This window comes from Pleurodeles waltl, chromosome 2_2, assembly GCF_031143425.1.
Source record: "Pleurodeles waltl isolate 20211129_DDA chromosome 2_2, aPleWal1.hap1.20221129, whole genome shotgun sequence".
NCBI classification, from domain to species: Eukaryota; Metazoa; Chordata; class Amphibia; order Caudata; family Salamandridae; genus Pleurodeles; species Pleurodeles waltl.
This window is the reverse complement of record NC_090439.1, coordinates 302,144,062-302,167,146: the sequence shown is the minus strand read 5'-3', so window position 1 is coordinate 302,167,146 and position 23,085 is coordinate 302,144,062. Positions and strand designations below refer to the sequence as shown.

The 23,085-nt window shown below is 41.6% G+C and overlaps 1 protein-coding gene across 1 annotated transcript in view; it reads right to left on the bottom strand.

Moving 5' to 3' along the window:
* The window catches only part of OTULIN (OTU deubiquitinase with linear linkage specificity), a 337,117-nt gene that overhangs the window by 262,536 nt on the left and 51,496 nt on the right, over positions 1-23,085 (bottom strand). The window contains exon 2 of the mRNA XM_069219764.1: positions 8,258-8,504. Coding sequence (XP_069075865.1) covers positions 8,258-8,370 — 113 coding nt within the window. The 5' untranslated portion in view covers positions 8,371-8,504. The remainder of the gene's footprint in view (positions 1-8,257; positions 8,505-23,085) is intronic.

Here is a 23,085-nt window from a genome sequence, read left to right as displayed (position 1 = left end):
CATAAAAAGGATTTACTTTGCCATTGATAGGGCCTAGCCTGCTATGACCCTGAAAGGAGTGCTGGGGAAAGGAGCACCCATTTAATGCTGACACAATGGCATTCACAACAGATGCCCTGATTGCCAGTCTACAAGTTAACTAGTCTGAATTATGTTAAGAAATAAAAAAGTGGTATTTCAACAAACATTCAAGAATTGAATTCTTAACTAGGCTCTAAACTCAACACCCACTGATCTGGTATTGATTTGATTGGCATTAGAATGCTTAACTTGGAAGGAAACGTTGAACATATGGAAGGAATGAGTGCCTATTTGAAGCAACTTTTGGTAACCAACATTTCCAAGCTGATGCTGCAGCTTTAAAGTGTGAAGATTTGGAAAACAGTTCTTGTTTGCACAATATTAGATTTAAGGGTCTGCAGGATGGATCAGATGGTAGAGATTTTTTTTGCCTTTCTGGTGGGCCTTTCATGATCTCTCTCTCTCTAGGGATGGCCACCCTGTGATTCAGCTTGAAAGATTGCACAGACTAGGCAGGATAGGGAAGGAGGCAAGGCAGAAGATGAGAAATTAGTCTGTAAAATTTCACAGATTTCTGCTTCAAGACACAGAACCTGTCACACTGTAAAGGCAACAATGCCACCAGCCCAAAACCAACAAGCTGAGGGCAGACAGTATAAGATATCACTAAGTGTTCCCATGTGGTATTGGATTTGAATATTTGAACAAACATTTTTCATCTGGTAAAAAGAGAAAGTAGCTCTGTCTGGGGTGCAGCTGGAGTCAAACTTGATGGACAAATGTGTTTCAGCAAACTGGTGGCTTGAGGGGGATCAAATAGGGAAGATGTCAAATTGATGGGAAAAGAAAATGGCACAATACAGGAGAGACACCCAGAAATAAATCCACTTTTGAGCACTTTTTCTTAATGAAGTTGTTTGTTCGGTATGAATTAGTAGCTGGCTTGCGCGGTTACCAGCAACTCATTTGGAGATACTGGCACAGGGTGATTGTTATGATGAATAAATATATTTATAAATGTGATGTCAAACTCATTTAATTAATGTTGGACCTGGACCTTTTTGAAGGGTCATCCCCAAATGTTTTGCGTCCCACCTCCTACTTTTTCTGACCTGCTTTTGTTGGCTTTAGTACTCTGGACACTTTACCACTGCTGACCCTGCTAAAATGCATGTGCTCTCTGTCTAAATTGGATTGGTTATTGGTTTCTCCATGATTGGCATATTTGATTTACTAGTAAGTGCCTAGTAAAGTGCACTACGTATACCCAGGACCTGTTAATCAAATCCTACTAGGGGGCCTGCAGCACTGATTGTGCCACCCACATGAGTAGCCCTGTAAACATGTCTCAGACCTGCCATTGTCGTGTCTGTGTGTGCAGTTTTAAACTGCCATTTTGACCCAGGAAGTGCACCCACTTGCCAGACCCAAACCTTCCCTTTTGGTACATATAAGGCACCCCTAAGGTAGGCATTAGGCGCGACCCTTGGGCAGGGTGCAGTGTATTTGAAAGGTACATGTACTGGTGTGTTTTACATGTCCTGGTGGTGGTCTACTGCCAAATTATTATTTTCACTATTGCAAGGTCTATCTCTCCAATAGGATAACATTGATTGCCTTTAGATACCTTTTAAGTGCAATTTCCCATTGGGGACAGCTAGAGATATGAAATGTAAGGTCCCCGAACCCGCAATTTAAAAATACATCTTTTGGTGAAGTTGGTTTTTAAATTGTAAGTTTGAAAATGCCAATTTTAATCAGGGGGCATTTTCTTACTTAACCATTTTGTGCATCTGCTTGGCTGCTGAATAAACGTCTGGGTCAGACTAATAGTTGGGCTGTTTGTGAATCCACTCTAGATAGTAACACAAAGGGAGCTAAAGTGTATTCCCCATTTTTCAACCACTTTCCTTTGTCCCACTCACATTCACTGCAGAGTGAGATACTTACATGTTTGGAGATCTCTGCAACCGTGGCAGAGCTCTCTAGGCAGAAAAGATAGGACAGTCAGAGGTCTCTGAACTGTAGGTGTATGAAATGCATTTTGAAGTATTAGAGTTGTACTAATGTAGTACTCATTTACCCACTACAAAATGCAGTTTGTGAATCAAGTCCTATGTGTCCAATAAATGTGTGCATACTATTATGCCTTTTCTGTACAGAGGACCCCTAGAAAAATATGATCCACAGCAGCTGCTTTTTCCCCATAAATACGATTCCCCACTCCATTAACTGAAAATCTTTGTGCTATTTGGACAAAGTCATCATCTATTTAATCCCATGATTACACTAATCAAGACATGAAAATTGAGAAGTTAACTTATTTGCACCCATTTTTCAATGATTGTAATGACTTTTGATCTGTTTAAAAAACTCTTTTTTGTTAAAATCTGTAAATTGTGCAGTACGTCACAAAAGTGGCAAATAGGATTCCGTCTGCAGCAGAAATAAAACTTTTATATATGTAAATGTAATTCAAAGAGAATAAAAAGAATGATTTATATGTTGTCAAGAAAAAGTTTTCTTTAATTTTTACACAAATTTATTTTAACCTAAAATTCACAAAGTAGCTGTCTTTTCAAGAGGCTACTCGGACTTTATAATGTTGGCTTTCTGTTTATGGGCTGAATTCTTGGATCACACAGTACCCCCTATGAGAAATATACATAACAAAAATTAATCTATTACACTGTTCTGCAGCGTTTTCTTTAATGTAAAGAGGATATGTTAGCGTGAACATCGGGTAAACCTGCAACAGAAGAGAAGTTGTATAAAAGAACTAAAGCTCACATTTTATGATAAGATGTGTGTGCAAAGGTTTTTTTCTCTAGAGTGCAATGTTGATCATACAGTGCTGAATTTGTAAAAAAGAATAAATATCTGGGCATAAAGTTCACTTTAGAGGCTGCAGAGCTTAGCTGAGGGCCACCTCCTGCCATCGACTCTAGTGCCGAACCTATCTGCAAGTGGTCCAGTTGGTTTCAGAGCTAGGGATGAGAGAAAGTGTGCTTCAATTTTAAGTTCAGTCCTGAATCTGGTGGAGTAGCATCCATGGTGTGCTATACTTGTGGAAAGGCTATACAAGGAGCTGGAACATTAGGATTGGTGTGCCTAGGCAAGGGCCTCAGGAGGGGTATATTTAGGGAGGGCTCTTAGGAGGGACTATATATGGGTAGGGGCATCAGTGTGAGTTGTAAACGACAAGGACATTAGGAATAGGAATAAAATGGCAGGGAAAGGGACAACTACCATGGAGACTTCTCATGGTAGAAGAATGAAGTTAGGAGCACTGCAAATCAAGGAAAGTACATCGAGAGAGGGCAAACACCATGGGAATAAGACATGTGAGAAAGGAGGGATAGGGACAGCAGTAGTAAAAAAAAAAGAGGCACCAAATGAGATGACACACCACAGTATTAACAGTGAGCAGGTCACAGGGTTAAGACCTGACTCAGCAGCTGCTCTTCATGGCTGCTGCCTATCTGTACTTGTATCTTCTCACGGGATAAAGTCAGGTGCATCCTATGCCGTGGTCTCCACCATCCTGATCTGGCTCAGGCACTGGAGTAGGCACCATCAGCATTTCTACATACTAAGAATGCTTGCCCTGAGTACACTCCAACACTACTGCAGTAATGCCAGGCTTAGGGAATGGCAGCAGTCATTAGGATGAGGGAAGAAGATTGGCTGCATAGCCAACTGCAAAGCATGCATAAAGAGACAGGCCAGGCCCAGTATGGGTGCAGTGCCTGTAACGAGCTTGCTCACTGATTCAGCTGGTTGGCTGACAGTCTCTCTTGTACACCCCTACAATTGTGCCAGCTCTCTAACATATGTTAGCTGTGACCTTTGCTGCACCTGTGAAGGCTTGTCTTCTCTCTTGCACCCATGTAACTTTGTCATCCCACCTAATCTTTCAAAGCAGTGTTAGCTCTCCTGTACACCTACATCTGTGGCCTTTCCCCTACATAGTTGAGCCTTTAATCTCTCTCCTGCAGTCCAGGATTTGTCATATCTCGTACATCTGTCAATACATGCAATATCTTATACATTCTTAAAGCTATACTTTCTCTCCTGCACCACTGAAGTGGAGCCTTTTCTGCTAAACCCCTGGAGCTCTTTATGCAATACACAATATGCCCTGTACCACTGGTTCTCTATATTGAACTGCCATTCCAAAACTGTCGTCCCTCACCTGCACTCTCAAATCTAGTCTGCAGGTTCTCTGTGGTGTCGCGGGATGGGCTGTTTAGCACTGCATAACATATGGTAACTGAGAAAAGAGCTCTCAGACAGTGGAGGACTGCACCTGCATGGCCAAACATGACTCAAAAAAAACAATGGGAGAAAAGGCGCAAAGACATTCCATGGAAGTGCAATCAATGGATAGGGTATGTGCAAAAGCAATTGTTGCGAAGGGCCGCCTCCACAAGCACATCCTCTGTTTGGAGCCTCACATCATGGACAAATTGTTACACAAGTGATTTCTGGGTCCATCATCATGTTGTCACTACTGTGGTAGGGGTGCCTAAGTGCAAAAGTACCTGAGCTGTGATAAAGGCAGAGGGACAGAATGCCAACCACATCCTGGAAGGAACATGGCACAGCTGACCTAACATGGTAATCACCTAACCAGTCCCTTCTTTTTTATTTAACTATTTTTAATGTAATAATTGTACATTACTTGATGAATGACATTTAAAATGTAGAGTTAAAATATAAACCAGCTATAGCTCACACTTAACCAGAAATACTGCCTCCCGTTTGAAAGCTAAGGATTTTCTCCCTAATAAAAATGGAAAATCTAGATCCAAAATTGACTAATTGTAAACGCTGTAGAAATTGCCATTAGACTATAACAGCTAGGCAAACCACAACTCAATGTTGCTTAATAGAATGGGTTCAGAGGCCTTAATCAATGCAGACACTTCAGATTTGAAATATCCTTCAAAGGCTAGGACAACAAAGAACCCAGGTTTTCTCAAATTTACCACAGCAGCCTCATAATTTACATGATAGCCTCTCCATGCTATGAGTTTCTGAAAAAATGGGGGCAAAATCCCCTTGACAGTGGTAAAAGTCTCAAAAAGCCACTGCATTGTCAGTAAGTTAAGGATGCAAGAGTTTTGTATCCTCTTCCTGTCCCTCAGAAACAAAGCCTGGCTGATTTCGTAGGATAATGGAAAACCCTTAATTCCTTTAAATCGGCTGCACTGCAGAACAGGTAATAGTCCCAAGTGCCAGCACACAAAGATTTCAAAACAAAAATCTTTTTATTCCATGACTGTGTGATGCAGTGGCACAGTGGCCTACTATTTATCTATCTATCGCTATATATAGTATAATTATGTATAATTACTATATGTATACTTTTAAAAAATGTAATACACAATTTGAAAAATAAATTAAACTTTTAAACTTTTTGAATTAAAAAAAAGAGTTAAAATGTCATTACTTTTTTATAACTTGTAACCAATTTTGCAAAAATCTAAACCAAAATAACAATGTTAGTAAGACGGGTAACCATTTTTATTTAACATATTGTTCAGAGAAGTAATAATCATAAATAAAATGAATGTATGTGCATTATTTTATATTATAATACACATTTAATATAATGGGTTGGTGTGTGGCATCATTGTATTTTATTAGTTCTAGGTTAATAAATATTTAAAATGTATTTTATACATTAAAATATTTTAAATAAATACGTAATTAAATATCCTATTCTTTCCCATAGGGAGATATCCATTCTCGTCGTGGAGATCTCCCTGAACAGGTGAATTGTTAGTACTAGTAACTTCACAATTCATAAATTCTGTTCTAGAAGTCTCCACTTCCTCTTGGAGAGGGTGGAAAAATGTACGTCTACACCTAGGTGTACATTTCCACTCAGAAATGGTAAACAGCAAAAAAGTGGAGTGTTACACCTGCATGTAGTAGTAGATTAACACATGGTTACATTCACACATGTAAATGTACCTTTGTAAATCTAGCAATTAGACAAAAACAATAAAGGGTCCCTAATCTAATAAGGAGAGAGATCCAGGGAAATACTATAGAAGTAAAACACACATCACTCTCCCATCAATATCTTACGAATTGATTAATCCGGTATAACACAGCATTAAACACACAGTGGTTTTATTAGTACACAAATGTATGTAAATAAAATTAATCACAACAGATATATTATGAAACATTTCCCCCTAAAGGCAAAAAACAAAAATCAATAATTCAACTTATATACAATATATATAATGACACATAAAGCTGCAACACAACACAGATAAACATATAAAACCAAAACAAAAGACAAAATCAAAAACGCCGGACTAACAAATACTGACATCCATATATAAAAACACGTAAAAACAGAAATGTCCATCTACCATAATCAAAACATAAATATATACCATCATATATTATGCAACTCAACATACAGTCCTTTTTCACAGCAAACACTTTCTCTGATAATTTGTTTCCAATAAATAGAGAAATTAATGTTCAGAATAAATCTCTGCACGATATAGGAAATGTCCTGAAAGATATAAAAGGATGATGTATATAAATCTTATACGGTCTCCTCTTGATGTAACTATCAAATTCTCAGAATTCCTCCAAATAGTGAATAAATCTCATCAAGGCCAACCACTGTGTGTTTAATACGGTGTTATACCGGATTAATCAATTCATAAGATATTGATGGGAGAGTGATGTGTGTTTTACTTCCTTTGTAAATCTAGTCCATGGGCTAGATGTATCAACAAACCATTTTGCAATTATCTAATAACGATTTTTAAGAAATTGCTATTTCTGAATCGCAAAATGGTATGTATCATATTTTCTTAAAAATCGCAAATGCTATTACCGAATCGCAAATTGTGATACCGGCCCCATTCGCACCTATGGGCCTGTAGGCCCATATTTGCGAATTTTTTGCATTTCCCAAATTGCAAATTCCTAACTGGAATTCGCAAATTTGGGAAATGCAAAACCCAGGGTGCTGGGGACCTAAGGCCCCCTCTGCTGCACCCCAAGATTTTGTTTAAGGACATGTAAGTCGCACACATGCCAAAGTGGCATGTGTGCGTTACATGTCAATTTGAAAAATTCATTTTTCATGCATTTTTTTAATTTGCAAATGCTTACCACCAAGTTCAACTTGGTGGTAATAGCAATTCCTTAATGCCCAATTCGCATTAAGGAAAAGCTTGATACATGTGGCTTAGAAATCGCAAATAAGGATTCCTTATTTGTGATTTCTTATTTAGAGAATCGCAATTTGCGATTCTCTAAACGGGCTCGCAATTTTAATGAATCACTATTTTAGCGATTCCTTAAAATTGCATAATGAATAGCTTTCATGCATACTGAAAGGCATTTTTGCATTTGCAAACGCCCATTCGCACCGTTTGCGAATGCAATAACGCTAGATACATCTAGCCCCATATTTCTTGTTCAGTTTTTGGCGAAATTCTAGGCTATTGACAAGGGAAAATAAGTAATAACACGCAAAAGGTGCTTGTATTATATTATTCTACATTGCCTGAATTTTTCCACACATTTTTGCCCTATAAATTTCAGTAGACCTGCCACAGTTTGCCAGGAGAAAACTACAGTAGTGCAGTTCCACAAAAACATGAAATCCAATCTCTGCACAAACTCCTGCTTGCACTGGGATTGGAAGTTTGTCCTGCAATCGTAATCAATGTCTATGTATGGAACAATAAAGCACTAACACATTTTGGGGGACAGAAAAGTTGCAGATGGAGGTGAACAAGAAAAGAGGCTTTATTGAACCCTTGGCATATCTATTGCAAGAAGTTACGAGGAAGAAAACCTTATAATTAAGTATTCAGAATGGTATTGCTGATAATTTACACCCTGAGAGATATTTGAAATTCATTAGACTGAACTTGCATGTAGTTTTTTTTCTTAGACTTTATTATTTTCTTAGTTGCTAAGGTAAATAACTGATTTTATTTCTATAAAGTGATACATCATAATGTATATTGAAGATGTTTTAAATAGAAACATGAAATTAATTTTAAAAAATAGCAAACCTACATCGTTTAGCATTTATGGTAAATACAAATATGCTTGCAAGTTGATGAACTTTGGTAAAATGAATTAAAGTAAATTCTGTTTTATTGTTAATATATGGTATGATGATTTAGCAGCAAAGCGTGAATTATGTAACATGCAACCTCAAGTGAAATCGAAAATTATTTACCTTGTAGTTCTGCTGGGCCCATCAGGAAAGTGTACAGAAATCAAGACTTTCTCCTCGGGACTAACCTCCCGATACTCCTTTTTCATGCAGCACATCGATTCCGTGCCTCCCATGTTGTTAGAAGGTTGTACTGTTCACGTTTTATGAAGCATTTCTCTTCCTTAACATTTCGCCCCCGTAGCACATCGTGATGGCATCTGAACTCCAAAAAGGCACACTCATGACACGAATTTCTCCATCTTCAGGGCTAAAGAAGTAACAATAACATATCCATTGATATTGATCAATCTGTAGCAAAAACCTAGGCGACATAATACAGGGAGTGCAGAATTATTAGGCAAATGAGTATTTTGACCACATCATCCTCTTTATGCATGTTGTCTTACTCCAAGCTGTATAGGCTCGAAAGCCTACTACCAATTAAGCATATTAGGTGATGTGCATCTCTGTAATGAGAAGGGGTGTGGTCTAATGACATCAACACCCTATATCAGGTGTGCATAATTATTAGGCAACTTCCTTTCCTTTGGCAAAATGGGTCAAAAGAAGAACTTGACAGGCTCAGAAAAGTAAAAAATAGTGAGATATCTTGCAGAGGGATGCAGCACTCTTAAAATTGCAAAGCTTCTGAAGCGTGATCATCGAACAATCAAGCGTTTCATTCAAAATAGTCAACAGGGTCGCAAGAAGCGTGTGGAAAAACCAAGGCGCAAAATAACTGCCCATGAACTGAGAAAAGTCAAGCGTGCAGCTGCCACGATGCCACTTGCCACCAGTTTGGCCATATTTCAGAGCTGCAACATCACTGGAGTGCCCAAAAGCACAAGGTGTGCAATACTCAGAGACATGGCCAAGGTAAGAAAGGCTGAAAGACGACCACCACTGAACAAGACACACAAGCTGAAACGTCAAGACTGGGCCAAGAAATATCTCAAGACTGATTTTTCTAAGGTTTTATGGACTGATGAAATGAGAGTGAGTCTTGATGGGCCAGATGGATGGGCCCGTGGCTGGATTGGTAAAGGGCAGAGAGCTCCAGTCCGACTCAGACGCCAGCAAGGTGGAGGTGGAGTACTGGTTTGGGCTGGTATCATCAAAGATGAGCTTGTGGGGCCTTTTCGGGTTGAGGATGGAGTCAAGCTCAACTCCCAGTCCTACTGCCAGTTCCTGGAAGACACCTTCTTCAAGCAGTGGTACAGGAAGAAGTCTGCATCCTTCAAGAAAAACATGGTTTTCATGCAGGACAATGCTCCATCACACGCGTCCAAGTACTCCACAGCGTGGCTGGCAAGAAAGGGTATAAAAGAAGGAAATCTAATGACATGGCCTCCTTGTTCACCTGATCTGAACCCCATTGAGAACCTGTGGTCCATCATCAAATGTGAGATTTACAAGGAGGGAAAACAGTACACCTCTCTGAACAGTGTCTGGGAGGCTGTGGTTGCTGCTGCACGCAATGTTGATGGTGAACAGATCAAAACACTGACAGAATCCATGGATGGCAGGCTTTTGAGTGTCCTTGCAAAGAAAGGTGGCTATATTGGTCACTGATTTGTTTTTGTTTTGTTTTTGAATGTCAGAAATGTATATTTGTGAATGTTGAGATGTTATATTGGTTTCACTGGTAATAATAAATAATTGAAATGGGTATATATTTTTTTTTGTTAAGTTGCCTAATAATTATGCACAGTAATAGTCACCTGCACACACAGATATCCCCCTAACATAGCTAAAACTAAAAACAAACTAAAAACTACTTCCAAAAATATTCAGCTTTGATATTAATGAGTTTTTTGGGTTCATTGAGAACATGGTTGTTGTTCAATAATAAAATTAATCCTCAAAAATACAACTTGCCTAATAATTCTGCACTCCCTGTATATACTGAACGTTGGGAACACTAGCAGCGATTGGCACACTTGCCTTGGTGTGCTCTTTAACTGACAGACCATTTTTATCTTGTTTTGGCAAGAAAACATTTTAGACTTTGATTGGCGTGCACACAGATTTTCTTCGACGAACCATATGGGCATTTTGATCCATTGTTCCAGATCCTAGGTGCATAGATGGAGCTTTGTCGGTTCGAATTTCGGCACAGCCGACTCAGCCTTTAATCCTCTGCGAGATTACCATTTAAAAATATTGTTTCTGGACGTCTTGAATTACAGAGTTGACACTTTAGACAAGAGGTGTTCAACTTAGGTCCAGAAGAGAAAGATCCATGCTTGATTTTCAGGGTAGGCACATTAGGTATATTTACATTTGATGAACCTAACTGCAAACAATTTCATTTTCAGAGGCAAAGTTGAACATCTGTCATGGACTGGCCCACTGGACCTACGTAAAAAAGGCCCTGCTCTGGAAAGAGCATGTTAGCAACCAATTACACCAGGCCTCGTTTTCACTAAGGGGTAGTGCACTTAGTAAGAAAAGAGTGTGCAAGAAAGGACATGCAGCACAATATTCGAGCACCGAGACTCCCTTGGCTAGATTCAGAGTTAAATGGCAAGGGCAAATCCTGTAATTTCGGGTGCTAGTGATAAAACGAGTGAAGAATCCACTTGTGGGATTTCGACAAGGAAATATTAGGCAACCTAAACCTATGCACGTCTTGCTAGGTATCTCAATGTATTGTTCTCTCACCTAGTGGCCTGGTGTTCCCATACCAGCCATTGCTTCCTCCTTGTGAACACTGTGATGCGCGATATTTGAATTAAAAGCCAAATAGGTTATTTTTGTTATTGATTCTGTTAATATAAATATATCAAGTTATTTGTTATTTAGTAAAATTAATAATTAAAGATCCATAATATGATTTTTTTCTACTTTTTGTACTCAGAGGAATTGTTACTATATGTTGGTGAGACTCTAGGCTAATACTTTTTCATGTATCTTTGTTTATTGTTCATTATCTTTTCAAGAAAATCTTAATATAGCCTTATAGCACACTGCTGAGGGCTATAACGGTTGCTAAAGGCCCTGAACCAAAGGCATAGTTCGCAGGTGAGGCCCTATAATGAGAGAGAAGATCATTAACAACAGATATAGCCTGAGGCATTAGGGCTATAAGGCTATTAGAACATTACACCCAGTGAGGATAGCAGGAGCAGCTCGGGGGGGCATAGAAGGGGGGCACGAGTGGGGGTAAATTAAAATTGTAATAAATGACACTTATCTCCCTCGCTGCGCCGCTCCATCTGCTTCTTCTCTGCTGACTGCAGGCACAGGCTCCCAGCCTGCCCTGTGGCCAATCCTGACGTTGCTCAGAGCAGTGTCAGGATTGGCTGGGAGAACCCAGCCAGGGCACTCCCAGGCAGAATGGGAGCCTGAGCAGGCTCTCTCCAGCCCAGCAACTGTGTTGCTGGACTGGAGAAAGCCTACCTTGCATGTGTGTTTGGTCAGCCCGAGACGTCTGGCCAAACACATATGTGCTCTGAGGGGAGTGCTCTTTGCTGACAAATGCTTGTCAACCCCGTGACCCCACCCCTTTTCAAGAAAACAATAATAAACACAGTTTATTAATGTTTTCTTAAAAAGGTTTTGCAGCTGCCGCGGGCGAGGAGAGGGTGGCGACGCTCCACCACCCTTAATGGAGGAGCAGCCCCTGGAAGGTAGGATGATCTAAATTAAAATGGGAGAAACGGAAAGACAAACATAGGAATGTTGTAACAGAGAGCTTATAACAGCCATTTAGATCTCTGAGCAACTTGTTTGTCTTCAATGGAGCTTCCAACATTCTGGTATTGTTTTACATTATTATAAAATAAAATACCCAACTAAAGGGGCAATGAGATGACATTTGTTAGCTTTGCAATATGTATTACTAATTTTCATTTGAGCTAAAATGGCAAATTGCACTAGGTAGAGCACATAAAATAGTAATAGAATTTTGTAGTCTGTCCATCACATTGGATGGTAACTTGGTTCTACTGTTCCATCCCATTTTCCACTCAATGGGTGAAAGGACCCGACTTGGCCATACTGGTGATAACCTTGTCAGCTAGTGGTTTGTTCACCCCTAACTTCTTCAACTCCCTACCCTTCCCAACTGTGCGAAGAGGACAATAGGAAATTGGAAGATCTAGGCCACAATGTTTTGCATGAATTTAGTGAGAAGTGGTGTACTACAAAATCCTTTTTCTGGATTAGAAACGTTCCCTCCAATTTAGTGTTCAAAGAAAAGGATTTATCAAAACTATTCACTGAAAAGCAAAAAATGTAGCAGACAGGGGCTTGTTTAGGGCTGACACAACATGTTACTGTAACAAAAACATGGAGGATTACCCTTTCTGCCAATCTCACAGTTCTCTGTCTCTGATTGTGGAATCCTTTGAATGACAGCCCAGCTGACACATCGGTCAATGAACATCAGACCGTACGCACTATAGAGAGCAGATGAAGCCACAGAAATCTTCACCTTCCTGGAACATTGTGGGCTGTTCCCCACTCACCTGGAGGAATGGAATGCAGCCTACCTAAGTCAAAGTAAGCCTCGAATTTACAGCCTGAAAGGTGAATCTCAAAAATTGAAAACATTTAGGGACCTTTTCTTGAGATGTGTGGGTCTAGGAGTTACATTTGTTATATGTTTCTCCTACTATTCTATTACAGTAAGAAGGATGGCCTATTGATAGCTCTGACAATTCCAATCTGCTACTGTGTCTGCTTGCATGTTTGTTAGCATTTTAAAGGTGAAGTAGTACTCAGAGAACTTCCATTTACTACTGTTGATTTTTAAATTCTTTCCATTATTATAAGATCAATGTTGATTGTACCGTTCTGACTTTTGCTAGAGTCTGGGGGCGAATATGTACTTTATTTAACCCTCTTTCTGTTGCTATCACCCCATGCCTCCTTTCACTCCAGATTGGAAGTTTTCAGCTAAACCTGCGTCTCAGGGATGGACATGCATTTGCCATGCGGACCTTTTCCTTGTTTAGTGTGGTTTACTATCGCTTTGGTGCAACTGCATTACTGCATTATTTGATGAACCCAGGTACTGTTAATCGTAACCGGGTACTGTATTTGATACTGCACTGTAACACTTTACAATTCAAACAATTGTTGCACAAACATATCTAACTATAGAGACCAGTTTGGATGGAAGCATGTTGTGTGGAACTGTCCGTAATTGGAGACTCTATCCTTGAGAAAAAGCAGATCAAACTTGAAAGGGTGTCAGGAAGTTTTCTAAACCATATTAGGTGGAACAAATGTTTCTTGACTCTGTTACATTGGTTAATGACGAGACGTGGCATTTGCATAGATTGTCCAGATGTAATGAAATCTTTGATTGGCGATGTAGCTTAACTAGAGGACCAGCAGGAGTGAAGGAGTGATTGTAGGATTCTGAGCAAAGTGTTGTGAGTGGAAATAAAAGTCACAATGTCAGGACTAGTAGGAGTAAAAGAAGAGAGTAATCTGAAGTGCAATCGCCTGAATTACTGCCCATCTCTGGAAGTTCCCTAAATGAGCCACGTTATTGAAATAGTACACCAATTACTAAGGCTGGAAGTGTTGTATCTTTTCTAATGAAATTGGATGATTATGTCGTAAGTTGAATGTATCAATGCATGTGGATCTGTGTAACTAAGTGCTCCATGCATTTATATGTAAATTATACTCAATGTGTGTTTAACACAAACATTATCAAAATGTAATCTGTGCACTTTTCATGCTAACTGCACTTGTTTGGAAAACATATTTTTCTAAAGTTGGCCTAACTTGTAACTAGTTCCAAGTCCTGATGGATTTCATGTTTATAAAATGCTCTGCAAGTCTCATGTTTTCTTCTCCTTCTGCAGGTGTCTTTTGAGTTTCTCATTAAATAGAATATAATTATTGTTACTGTATTGATAGCTGGGAATTAATTGGAAGTTGGCTGTGGACACGAAGACCACGGTGGTGATAGAAATCCTCTTGTACCAGGGACATCAGAACAGTGATGTATCCAAGGTTGCGCAGATGTGTGTTTCTTTGTCCAGAGCTGGGAAACGAGGGAGTCTACTTGCTCTCAGAGAGCGACAGCAGCTGGTTGGATCATTTGGTGGGAAGCGATGTGGAGAGACTTCCAGAACTTTCTCCCACGTATTAATTATGTGTTTTGTAGAATATTTAGACAGACCCTGTCCTGACTTCGCTGAGCGAATATGTCTTCTTTACTCTGCTGATTTCCCCTGCCCAAGGTTTTGTGCTTTATGATTGAGCACTCGTGCCTATCCTGTGAACCGTAAAATGAATCATTTAATGCTGACACTTTCCTCTTGGAAATTCCCCGTTCCGTTTCCAAACTTATTTCGAATATAGACATTTCTTTATGTGTATATTAACCAGTCTACTTATGATTCTTTCTTCTTTATAGCGTTATAGTTTGCACCTTTTTCCTGAAAATATACACATTCAGATTGCATGATCATTTGAATATAAATGCTTATTTTACAAACTGACTATGTTGCTGATTATTGTTAGGATTGAAACTTTGACTAAATTGTTAATAAAACCAGTATTGCTTGGACGTCATCCTTGCTGTTGTCTTTGTGGAGCCACATTGGTTTCACTGTAATTGACTTATTGCTGATACTAGCTCCTTTCCCTTGCTTCAAATAGACAATCAAATATCCATACGACTATTGAAGGATCCTTTTTTGTGACTATATTAAGAATTTGAGGTTTAAGGGTCCCCGTTCCATCACCTGCAACACAATGGTGCCATGTACCTACTTTGTTTAGTTAAGTTTTAATGCACTTTTAGTAGTTTGGTTGTCCTATGGGGGAAGAATGTGTAGAGTCTGTTTACATAAGTGGGTTAGAATTCTGTGCCTACAATATTCCAAATGGGTTTTTCAGAGTTGGACATTCATGTTACCTGTTGGTGGTAGAAGCAACCTGTCAGAGTTGGAAATAATAGTGTTTACCTACTGGACTGTATGTTCACTACTTTGTCATCACTGAAGAAGAGCAAGGCACAGCTCACTAGGGATACACTTCAAAATGCATGTGTTCGGCTCAGCATTGATGGCTGACATCTGTTTTCTGGACAAATGTGGAGGCTCTGAGCTCATCTACCTGTGGGTTCACTGTTTTGTATCATGACTCAATGACACACTCCATAACCTCATGCAGCTGTGATCTTTATGGGCTGGGAAGACTGACATTTAGTTCAATCAGATTGGAAGCTTTCATGAAGCAATTCTTGTGGCAAACAGAGGTCCTGTGCCATGGTTTTGTTTTAACACTAAATTATTTCATCGAGCACTTAGGGACCAGGCTCAGGCACCTGCATGGTTCATTTGGAAGTATCTTTGTGATGGCTTTGTGTATATACAGCAGCTTTGGAAAATTAATTTGAGCCTGACTGAGGTATTCCTTTATACTCAATCGTCTCCCACCCTTGGATATTGGAACATCCTTTCTATATGGCTGCCTTGTCTGTCATTTGTGCTTCTTTTTCAAACCATTGCAGGATTTCTCATGTATTTCACATAATGTTTGGATATGTTTTATGCTATCTCTTTGCCATTATGGACAACATGCTGCCACCATCATCTTTTGTATGTCAATTTTCCATTGGCTGGACATACTGGTTCAGAGCTTTTAAAGTTCATTTGGGACTTAAAATTGCCCTAGGTTCAGACACAGCAGCAAAAAGTACAAAGTGCATTGTGAAACATTGTGAAGATAAATAATGTACACCTGAAGTACATTAATAGTTGGCATTTATTCCAAATCACAAAGCAAGAGAGCCAGGCTGCATCAACCTCAGTGAATCCAGCATTTGTAACTGATGACCACTGATTCTGAGGGGGCCAGTGCGACCCCTGCGATCACAATGGTCACTCACGACTCTCCTAGGAGAACGAGATGGCCCAAAGGTAGGTGAAACAGAAAAGCGTGACTATCACATTAAGAATGACATTAAAGTATAATGCAAGAATAATAATAATTCACGCCCAAACCACACCTCCCTCTTCATGAAAAACATGACAATTCAGTAACAAACATAATCACTAAGGTACTTGGAAGGTCTAACTCTGCTGTCATTAGAAATATCTGTTGCCCCAGAAAAAATCCCATATGGCCATTTATAGACTCACAAGATTCTAGATCTGCCAAATAACTACTTTGACCACTAAGGATATGTTCAGGTACAACCAAGTTGCCAACTGCTTGCCCATATTAATCTGCACTCACACATGTTAGCACTTTTGATGTCAATCCCACCAACCAGTCTCAACAAGCCCCTAGTATCCAGGGGAACCTTTGCTAATCATCTCTCAGCTCATACAGGAGAGCTAAAACCCCAAATATAAGCAGTAAAGCATACATTTCATGTTAATAATAACAATAAAAAATAACATGAGAATAACAGTAAAACATACCCATAAAACGCATTAGTTTGACACGGAGGAGCAAGACATTTTTGAACATTTACCAGTGGTGAATTCACTAGAAGGCAGGGAAAATCATGCAGAAACATTTAACACTGCAAAAGAATTGTGGTTGTAAGGTGGCACAAGTCCGTTCTGAGAAGGCAGGGAGTGGGGGAAGAGTTGAGATGTATGTTCCAGGATTGAGAGTTCTAGCTGGGCTTTGACACTTTTTCAACAGATTGGCAATCATCTGGGGATTAGATGCCAGGAGAATAAGACCCAACAGAATTGTTTGACCTATACAAATTCCATCATGCACAAAGAAGTGGAAACTGCTAACAGCAGTGAAAATTCCTCAGTGGGAGGATATGATATTTCTTATCACTTTTTTCAAGATGGAGGTGTGTGGCTGACTGCAATCCGATGCAGTGAGCTCCTCTGACAAACAGCAACCGGGCTCCAGAGCTCATGGGTGACGGAAGAGAAAGTTATCAGTGGAAAACTAGGTGTACATCTAAACTCAAAAAAGGAGAGGACCTAGTCCATTGAGGAGTGCCTTCTGTTCATCAGATTCCCATTTAGGATGAAGGTCATGCAGCTTTGTTTTAACTGTGGCTGCTGCCAACAGCCTCTTTGCTTCACCTTCTAGCATGAACTGCCTTCGCTCCACAGTGGCGGTTGCGGTCAGATTGAGTCTCTATCGCTCTACAGAGCAGTCTTGGATCTCTGGTGCCTGTTTGCTTCATTGCCTGTTTCATTATTTCTCGATGAAGACGTACTGAGGAGATTGATATCCTCCGAGTTGGGCCCCTGCAATTAATTATGTCTGACATATGCCTGGAGACTGTTCTACGGCTCCGCATGGGTCGGTCGAACTGGTGTCAGCTCAGACATGGAGGCTGTCATGCCTGGAAGAAATGCTGCTACCTTTGGGAAGCAGTCTGAGAACCAACATGGCATTGAATCAGGGGGAAACAAAGGCAGCAATGGGGACTCTATGTGGAATGTACTGATTAAATTAAACTTGTCTACTCTCTCAGCCTCGTAATCTGCATATATATTCGGGGGCCCTCCCCCAAGAGAACTTCAAATTATTTTTTCTCTGCTAAGCTACTGAAGGGGGAGACTGATCCTAAGAATAGGCCTAATCACCAAAGCAACTGACAAACAAGTTCTGCTTTCTGTGGTGAAAATTGAGGACAAAGTTCCCAATTTAAATCTTGGTGAGCAGCCTGCTTCTTCGCACGGGCAACCAAGTAAATTACTCCACTGCCCTGATAGAAGTGCTGCTTGTCAAATGTAGAAATGTTTAGAAATGACTGGGGGTCTAGCAGACATCTCAAGCACTGGCATGAACTGCTGTCACAGCAGTTCTTGTCAATGCATTGTAAGTTTGAGGACAGCTCCGTCAACATGACAGCTCCATGCGGCAAACTTACAATGTCTATTCAGTTTAAAAAGAAAACACCAAAGCATGATTGTCTTTTTGAAAATGCAAAAAAATAAAAAACAATGCCCCCTTCACTATGAGAATTTCCTTCTATGGCAAGGTGAACATTGAGCACTTTTCAATGCCCCTTACTGGCAGGTTTTTCCTGCTGTGGATGGACTTTGAAATTCGACTACACGTCCGCCCACCTAAATTAGGTGGGCAGACATACAGCCAAACTCCAATGCCCCTTACTCCATTGGGCTTTCAGAAACGTTTGACCACAGTGGAGATTGAGTAGCCTCCATCGTTGTTAAACCTATGGTCTGCCTGATTCTAAATAAGGCAAGTGGACAGCAATGTTGGCAGAGGGGAAACTCCATCACAACGATGACAGAGTTCCCTCTCCGCCAACATTTAATTAAGGCTCATAGTTACTTCTAAGGATCTGGAAACCATAATTCGTTCACCAGCTGTATCTGGAGCTTACTGTTATTGTCTGAAAAATGGCTTGAGGCATGATAAAGATGGAAGCTTGGGGTCCAGTATTGGTATTCTACAGGATTAACAACAGGACAAACAACTGGTGAATGCACACTTAGGAAGTCTGGATATGCAAGAGGAGGCTAAGGTTCCTAAGTTTCTACCCTCTGCTGTGCTCTCAAACTCTGTTATAAAACCTGTTGCAACTAACGAACTGCAATTTATGACACACAAGAATCTCTGGAAGCTTTTTTCTCTCTCTCTTTGTGATGCAGGCAGCTCAACAACATCTTCAGAATCCAAATCCAAAGTTGAGTCAATATCCTATAAGGACTTATTAGCTGCTCCAATACATCACCACCATAGGAAAGCGTTGAGTAAACAGCAAGCAAACAACAAGATCAAGGGAGTGGGGAGAGCCTCAAAGGGTTTATCCGTACTTCCAGCAGAGCAAACAGAGGAACTGGTAACTCAGATTTATGATTCAGGAGAACTTGATCATAGCTGGTCTAAGGAATATGAACTACCCCCAAAACAGTGGAATTGACACCAACTACTAATCAGATCGATTAAACAACAATCCAAGCGTCTCAAGGTTCACTCTGCAGCCTGCCCAAGCACTGAGGGATTCCTTGCCTCTATCAGAGGCTTCCATTTCAATATCTAACGCAAACAGGTGGGGGAACCGCAGAAAGGGGAGGGTCCATCTCAGACTACAACCCTATTCTCCATTTATGGATTACTTCAACTTCTTTGGGATAAGTACACAAATGACTCTTTAGCCCGGAAAACCTAAAAAAAAACTAAAAAAACCTTTAAAACTGAAGTAGCTCTGTGGAAAATTTCTAGAAACATGGACATCAGCCACAGTGGCCAGAATGAAACTGAGAATTGCTCTGTGGGTTAACAGAGACAATTTGGACAACTCAAGCACAAGTGGGAGACCATGAGACTAAGGTACAAGTGGGAGACCATGAGACTAACGTATGACTTCCAAGCTAAGGACATTGTTGAATTGTATGATACGGAACAACATACAGGTGCTCGGAATTCTGAAAAAATATGAAGGCGATAATGCTAGGGCATACACCATGCTGCATCTTTCCCAGCTGGGGTACCTGCCAATATCAACGCCACATATAGAGCTGTATATTACACGTCTTAATTCGTCTGCATGTAACCACAAACTGAACAGTCTAAACATGCATTCACTTGACCACATTCGAACACTTACGTCACAGTTCTAATGCGTTTTTCAGGAGCCAATAGGGATCGGTTATTCATAATAAACACAACACTACAGCCCTCATTACGAATTTAGCTGGCAGCCGAGTTTGGCAGGTGGTGGAGGCCACCCACCAAATTCTTTCAACTTCAGGCCGCCTGTGCAGCCTGAACCCCGCCAGCCCTATTAGAAGTTCACCACAGGGCCTTAACATTGACGTTGGCTCATGGAACAGGCGCCAATGTGGTGGTGCGGCGGGTGCAACAGCACCCATCACGCATTCCACTTTCCTTAAAAGGCTGGTGGAATGGGGACTCGTAATCCCCAGGGCGGCGTTGCAAGCAGTGCTGCCTTGGCAGATTAAAACCACCAGGACCGTTAGGTTGCCGGTAGTCTGGGGGGGTCGGTGGTCTGACCGTGGTTGCTCCACCACAGTCATAATGGCGGTCCAAGTGATGGTGTTCTGTGCGGCTCGCGGCGCAACATTCACTTCAGGGGTGCTGAGTGACATGGCAACCATCATGCAGGAGTACAGAGCCCATCTGCGGGCCTCTACCACTAGCCATTGTACTGACCAGCCCTCCACATCTGCTGCAGCTAGTGGACAGGAGGCCCTGCCACAGAACTCACAGGCCACCAGCAACCCTCCCCATGCAGAAGGTAAACCACCCTGCAAATGTTCCCTGCAACCCAGACAGACACCAGAAACAGTTGCCAAGACCAGGACCACCACCAGGAAATGAACCCCTCCAGAATGTCCTCCCTGTGTTCCACTGAGTCACCTTGTTCACTTTGGACTGACACTGCTCCTCTTCCTATGCCCCCTTGGACCCTGGACCTGTGCTACAAACAGACTAGCCCACTACACTGGACTCTTCCCAACCATCATCCCACTCTATTGCACCTCCCATTGATTTGTTTTATTCAAATAAAGTCCCTTGAACACAACTTGAGTAATAGTGCTTTATCAGATAGAAATGAGCAATGTATTGAACTGTATTGAACTGCATTATCCTGTTCAAATGTCATGTAATGTGTTAATCTATCCCAAAAATGTGTCTCAGTAGTCTGTAGTCATCACATCAGTACACTGTTGTAACCACACCAACATCTGCAATAAGAGAAGGCATAAGTGACAGTCAATTGTGATACAAAGGTAATGACTGGCACAACACTTCAGCCACACAGCACTTTACGAACATGGAGACATGTATAGTTCAACAGTCTTACCTGAGTGTCATTGGAAGTACTGCTGAATGATATGTGTCCTGTTGTCCACAACCTCCTCCTCTTCCTCCTCCTCTGTGCTCAATGTCCACTGCTGCCACAGGTGCATTGTCACCCCCATCCTCCTGCAGATAGGGCACATGGCCTCTGAGGGCCAAACTGTGCAGAATGCAGCAGACCACCACAATCTGGCAGACCTTCTGAGGGGAGTAGCATAAGGATCCACTTGTCAAATGGAGGCACCTAACCCTGGCTTTCAGGGGACCTAAAGTGTGTTCCACAATCCTCCTGGTATGTTCATGAGCATCATTGTATCGATTTTCAGTCTCTGTTCTTGGATACAGGGGTCAACAGCAGGCCAGGTTTGGGTAGCCGGAGTCACCTGGAAGAAGTGAGAGACACACATTGGCCATGCGGTATGACTCCAGTAGGCATACGCTGACATACATTGGGTGGGGATTCAAGCTCATCTATAAGCCACACTCTGTGCCTCTGTAGTCGTACCATCACCTGTGGGACGCTGCTATTCCTCAAGACATAGGCATCATGCACAGATCCAGGATACTTGGCAGTGATGTGAGAGATGTACTGCTCAGGAAGGCACACCATCTGGACATTGAGAGAGTGGAAACTCTTCTTATTCCTGTACACCTGCTCATTTGCCCTGGGTGGGACTAAGGCAATATGGGTCCTGTTATTGGCCCCAATTACATGTGGTATGTGTCCCATTGCATAGAATCCAGCCTTCACAGTGTGCAAATCATCATCCAGGGAGAATGCAATGTAGCTGCACATGTGTTTAAGCATGGCAGCCATAACTCTTCAAAACACAATCAAGAACATTGGCTGAGACATTCCTGGAGCCAAACCCACAGTCGCCTGTAAAGAACCAGTTGGCAGGAAATGGAGCACTGACAGTACTTGCACAAGAGGGGGAATTACTGTGGTGCAATGGATAGCAGGTAGCAGATCATGCTCTAATTGTGCACACTGCTCTGTGATTCTGGCCCTGTCCAGACAAAAGGTGAGTATGATGTGCCAGTCCTCCAGTATAGCCAAGTCCACAAGGGATCTGCACACGGGTGCTTGCCTCCTCCTCCTATTCCTCCGCAGTGGTTGGTATCTAAGTGAGCCAAAAGTAAAATGGGTGGGACAACAGGACCTATGGACACACAACATCATAGTACACAGAGTATGTATGTATGTAGGACACTAGAATTGTCTAGGTGTGTACAGTCGACACCAATTATGCACATATAAATTCAAAACATGAGTACTAGCAGTAGGAAATGGCAACCGCCTGTCCTGTATACACCGCTGTGCAATTCCTTATTGGCTAACATGGGGCACTATGGAGTACAGGAACCAATGATGATCAACGCCGGCGGTTTTCTTTGTACTACTTCACTTGATTTCTGACTTTCCACTGAACGACATCTCCACTGCATGTGCTGCTGTGACTTGTGTCTGGAACCTGCCATGGCCCGTGCTACAGGGGAAAGATCCCCAGCCTTCATGTAGGAGGAGTTGGAGAGGCTGGTAGATGGGTTCCTACCCCTGTATGTGCAGTTGTATGGGACTCCAGAGCAACAGGTGAGTACATCCTGAGTATGTTGCATGTGACAAGGCTGCATGTAGATGTATGTGTGTGCTAGCAGTGTGTCATTTGGGGGGTTATGGCTGCAGGCAATGTGAATGCAGAGGTACGGGTCATGTGTGTGCTGGATTAGGGGCAAATACCATACATAGGGCATTTGTGTGACAGGCTGGATTGTATGGCTCATGGTGTCCTTCTGTCTGTTTCCTCTGCAGGTCAGCACCCATCAGAAGAAGGAGTTGTGATGTGCAGACCCTGGGGGTCAATAGCCGGCAGAGCACCCACTGCAGGAAACGGTGGGAGGACCTGAGATGCTGGGCCCGGAAGACCGAGGAGGCCTAGCTGGGGACAGCCTCCCAACGAGGGAGGGGTGCCCGTCAGAGCCTGACCCCCCCAATGGCCCGCATACTGACGGTGGCCATTCCTGAGTTGGATGGGTGCTTGAGGGCTGCACAGCAGCCACAAGGGGGTGAGTACAGTGTGTGTGCTATTCACTTT